Raw genomic sequence first — 5,086 nt, 5'->3', positions numbered from 1 at the left:
GCTGCGCGTCTTTGCCGCCACGGGCAAGAAGGAGCAAATGGACAGGGAGAAGATGAACATGGCCAACATGCTCAGCAAGTTCCGCATCAACTGCTCGGACGTGGAGGTCATCCCGGACCTGAACAAGAAGCCCAAGGAGTAGAGCCTGAGACAGTTCAAGGAGCTGTCCAAACCCTGGATGCTGGATGAGGAAGCAGGCGAGACCATGGAGAAGTTTCCTTGGAAGATCAGCAAGAAAGTAGTCACTACGCTCAACGAGAAGGTAGAATCTACTTCTTGCGCTCAAGAACCCCCCCCCCCCCCCTCCTCCACAGAGAAAACTATAAACAAGGGCCATTTGGGCGCCATCGTGGCTTATAAATGCTGGTACCAAATGAACGATATCCAGCATGAGTGAACCAGTGAAGTGTCCCTCATTCCGGCTTCTGCTTGTTTGACTATAAAGCGCCCTCTTTTGTCCATGCATGGAGACAATACACTTAGAGCTCTTCCCAGTACCCACTTTATACGGAAGACGGATAGTGCCACTCAATGAGTGTGAATATTTTTTCGTTGGTGTGTGTGAAAAATTATTTTTTTGTACAGCGGCCGCCACTTATTATGTGGCGGCCGTCAGATAATAAGTGGCGGCCGCCACATAAGTCGCCATAATAAGTGGCGGCCGCTGTACAAAAAAAAATATATTCACACTTTTTTATGTGGCGGCTGCCACTTATTATCTGGCGGCCGCCACATAAAAAAGTGTGAATATATTTTATTTTGTTCGTGTGTAAATATTTTGTTTGTACAGCGGCCGCCAATTATTATTTTGCGGCCGCCAAATAATAAGTGGCGGCCGCTGTACAAAAAAAATATTCCCACACGCACCAAAGAAAAATATTCACACTCATTGAGTGGCACTATCTGTCTTCCGTAACTTAACGCGTAGTACCTAGTTTTTGTGATTTCAACATACAGGGTGAGCAGAATATTTCGATGAGTATTTTGAGAACCGAAATGTGTACTCACAGACTTTGCGGAATGAATTTGATGAACAGTTTGTGTAAAATGCAAGCAGGTCTTTAAAGAATTAAGTCAAAGTTGTAAAATGTATAACAAGATCATTAAACCAGATTTGTCGAGGTTTGTCGCTTTTTTTCAGCACTAACGTTGGTCTTTTCCAAGACCTGGACACAATTTATTTAGAGCAAATGCATTCAAATTTTCCTTCCTGATTGGTTTCCGTCTAGATTGATGGGTTGGGTAAGATCAAGACCAACACAATCATCAAGGAGCTCTCCAAAGCCTGGATGCTGGATGAGGAAGCAGGGGAGACCACAGAGAAGTTTCCTTGGAAGATCAGCAAGGAAGAAGTCACTACGCTCATCGAGAAGGTAGAATCTCCTTCTTGCGCTCAAGCACCCCCCCCCCCCCTTCCACAGAGAAAGCTATAAACGAGGGCCATTTGGGCGCCATCGTGGCTTATAAATGCTGGTACCAAATACACGATAACCAGCATGAGTGAACCAGTAAAGTGTGCCTCATTCCGGCTTCTGCTTGTTTGACTATAAAGCGCCCTCTTTTGTCCATGCATGGAGTACAATACACTTAAAGCTTTCCCAGTGTCCACTTTACGCTAATTCCCTGGTTTTTGTGATTTTAAGTCCAGTCTTGCAACATCTGTTAATTGGGTCCAACCTTTGACATTCTGGAGGCTGATTTTCAATAATGAGATTGATCACTTTCAATCCATTTTTCCGTACAACTCTCAGTTCATTTGATTTGCCAAGTGCATGGAACTCAACTTTAGTAAACATCAATAAATCACGACATTTTTTCGCCTGAAATCTTTTTTTTCTTTCAGACCAACAGACAGATGCGGATCCGTGAATTGCTTCGCCAACATTCCCAGGAGGCTCAGCTTATTGTCATGTAAGTACAAACCGGCGATAATGGCCACTATCGGACAATTAACCTATCACGGTGGAATTGCGTCAACGCAGCTTGTAAAATATTGTCTAAACATGATATACATATGGACGCAGAACGCCAAAATCTGAGACAAACAAACGTTAAGGTACAAAATTCCATGAGCCGTTTCGCGGATACCGCCATCTTTGAAATGGGGGGGGGCATTACATTGAAATGTCATGCCATCATTCTCAGCTACATTTGCATGACGAGACATATTTTCATTGTAATGCCCCCCCCCCCCCCCGAAAAAAAATTCAAAGTTGGCGGTATCAGCGAAAAGGGTTATAGTTGTCTAAGGGGCGTGGTTAACTCGCAAATGGCGGTAGGTCAATGGGTGGCGCTTTTCATGGCGGCACAATTGCTGACGTTTACACGAAATACCAAAAATTCTTTAAAAGCCGCTGGCGAAACAAGAAACTTTTTAAACAAAACTAAGGACGCTTGTGTAAAAACTAAAAGGTCACTTGTGTAAAAAGGGCACTCTTTACAAAATAATCTGGGGGGGGGGTGTTAACCGCTGGTGCAAAAAATGGGGGCGGGGTGAGCAATAGATCTAACAGTGCTTGTGACCCAGTCTGACTGAGCTACTGTGGTCACCTGATCAAAAGTGGTGATCTGATTGGCCAATGTGCACTGTTGATTGACATGCAGGAAGGGTCCATTATAACCTTTTCTTTGATTTCTTGCAGGAGTCTACCTATTCCCAGGAAGCGTACTTGTTCAGCTTACATGTACATGTGCCGGCTGGAGACATTATCCAAGGATATGCTGTCAGCAGGGATGCCAAATATGGCATCCAAATAAAAGTCAATACAAAGAAATTCACTTGAAATGATAAAGTGACAAAGTACAATTCCAACCAGTTGAAAGACCCTCCTCACTTGAATGGAATTTGTGCTTTGTTTTGATTGATTTCATTAAGATCGTTTCTTTACCATCTAACGGGCTCACACTTTCACTGATGTTTTCAAAGTGAGTTTCTTGAATGCAGTCAAGTAATACTGATTAAGAACAATAAAAGTCTTCAAATAATTTGGAGTCTGTTAATCAAGAAACACTTGTCGTACTTTTACGGGCTTTAAAAACAACAGCCAACTCCACTTTTTTCATTACTGTGGGCACGTTTCTGTTTCAACTGAAAGTAATTAAAATCATTGTTTTTTTTCATAACGAAGCCAAGCGAAAAAAAAGAGAGTATTTATCAACAATGGTGGTGCTTTTGGTAATCCTCAGAATGAGGTTTTATGCATACTGTTTTCATAGCAAGTCAATTGTTACTTTTACATAATTCTCACATATTGTAACGTTTAAAATAATGCAATCATTTCATAAAAACCAGTGTATTCTAATTGCTGTGAATAGCATTAGAATATTTCAAACAATTGTTAATCCAAATGCCAAGCTTAAAGTCTATAAGAAAATCAGATTCAATCACTTGAGACTTTTTTCAGTCGTGACATGAAATAAAAATTGATACATGCATGGGATTGATTTAATTGACATCATCTGTGCTGGGCATACAGGGAACATAAGGCAAAGAAAATAACAAGTTACAGTAAACGTCCTAAAATTATCCAGGTAGGTAGCAAAATATTTTGTTTGTTTGTCTGTATGTCTTTTATACTTTGTTTGCTTTAATTAGGATACAGTTATTGTGTTTAATTAATCTGTTTTAAATACCCAATACTACAAACAAGTTGCATTTATTTTCGGGAAAAAAACACGTTATTTTATATGTTGACCAAATGTGGCAATAAAAAAATGGCGGTCAGAAACATGGCCCAAAAATCCAGGTTGGTCGAGATAACACCATAAACACATTTTTTTTTTAGTTGTTAACATTTCTGGATACATATGGTGGCACTGCTTTATTGCAAACCTTTTGTTTCAAAAAAAAAACAATGACCCAGCTTGCTTTGAAAAAATATTCCATCAAAATACTTCCCGATAGGCATACAATGGGTACCAAAAAAAAATCGTCAAAAAACTTAACGCATACTTTTCACCATATCTCAATACTCATGCATAAAGCTAAATATTTTGTTTTGCAGAAAGTCCAAAAAAAATGGCAAATCCATTGTAGTATACAGATCGGCGCATGCGCAATGCAAAAACATTAATAATGATATTTTGTGACATTGTCATGGAACATTATTTGTTTTAATTCATTAGTTATTGTTTCGGCAAAATGGAAAGCGATTAAAAAAAATCAGCAACACGATGCTCGTGTATCTTTATGTGTTGGATTTGTTTTGATTATTCTGGGTAAAGGAGGAAGCCACTGAATGAGGTCCTGTGATCGGAATCACTATACGCCCTACCGCGCATTGTGATATACATCGTATCTCCACGCTGCAGAACCACCACCGCGCTCCCAGACACCTGCTCATAGTGACTTGAATCAGTGCTATAGCCAGAGACAACCGCGTCGCCGTTCTTCCGGAGATGAACGTACAGGTTGCTGCTGGAAGAAGATTTGCGCACAGAAAACATGAACACGTAGGTGCCCGGCACACCACACGTGAACGTGCCGGTCTCGAGATCGAAGCTGGTACCCGGCAGAAGCGTCTCGGTCGCCTGGAAGGGCAAACGGGTGTGACTCGTAGAGGTATCCGAGGGGCTCGTCCTCACCACGGTGAATGCTACCCGCTGGTTGGAGTCGTCTGGTGCCTCCCCTGGCTCACCCTTTTGACCTTTGACACCAGTCCGACCGGTTTGCCCGACTGAACCTTTAGGCCCAGTGTCACCTTGAGGGCCAATCGGTCCGATTAGCCCTGGCTCGCCTGCAATACCAGTACGACCTTGGAGCCCCAACTGACCTTTGACACCACGTGCTCCCCGCTGACCCCGGGGGCCGATATCACCCTTTTGACCTTTGACACCAGTTTCCCCGGTTGGCCCCACAAATCCTCTTGGTCCCATCTTGCCCGGCAGGCCTCTGCCGTCGTCACCCGGCTCTCCTTTTTGACCTGCATCACCCTTTGACCCTTGTAAAATTCCGACAATTGCAGCTGTTTCCTGGCAGCACGTTTGGCCCGCCTGAGACGCAGGACCATCACCGTCCGAGGCAACCGGCCCAGTAACGGAAGCTCGGAGGTTGACGGAGTTACCCAGAAGGAGGGCGATTGAAAGA

At 43.0% G+C, this 5,086-nt stretch overlaps 1 protein-coding gene across 1 annotated transcript; it reads right to left on the bottom strand.

The window, feature by feature from the left end:
* Nucleotides 1-4,209: 4,209 nt before the first annotated feature.
* Nucleotides 4,210-5,028, bottom strand: LOC119738781 (complement C1q and tumor necrosis factor-related protein 9-like; the record flags this gene model as incomplete). Its single annotated transcript, XM_038213744.1, has 1 exon — nucleotides 4,210-5,028. A coding segment is annotated over one exon (819 nt), but the record flags the coding sequence as incomplete, so codon positions are not given.
* Nucleotides 5,029-5,086: the final 58 nt, after the last annotated feature.

This window comes from Patiria miniata, unplaced genomic scaffold, assembly GCF_015706575.1.
Source record: "Patiria miniata isolate m_02_andy unplaced genomic scaffold, ASM1570657v1 HiC_scaffold_10, whole genome shotgun sequence".
Taxonomy (NCBI): domain Eukaryota; kingdom Metazoa; phylum Echinodermata; class Asteroidea; order Valvatida; family Asterinidae; genus Patiria; species Patiria miniata.
The sequence above is the reverse complement of the archived record's forward strand: the minus strand, read 5'-3'. Positions and strand labels throughout refer to the sequence as shown.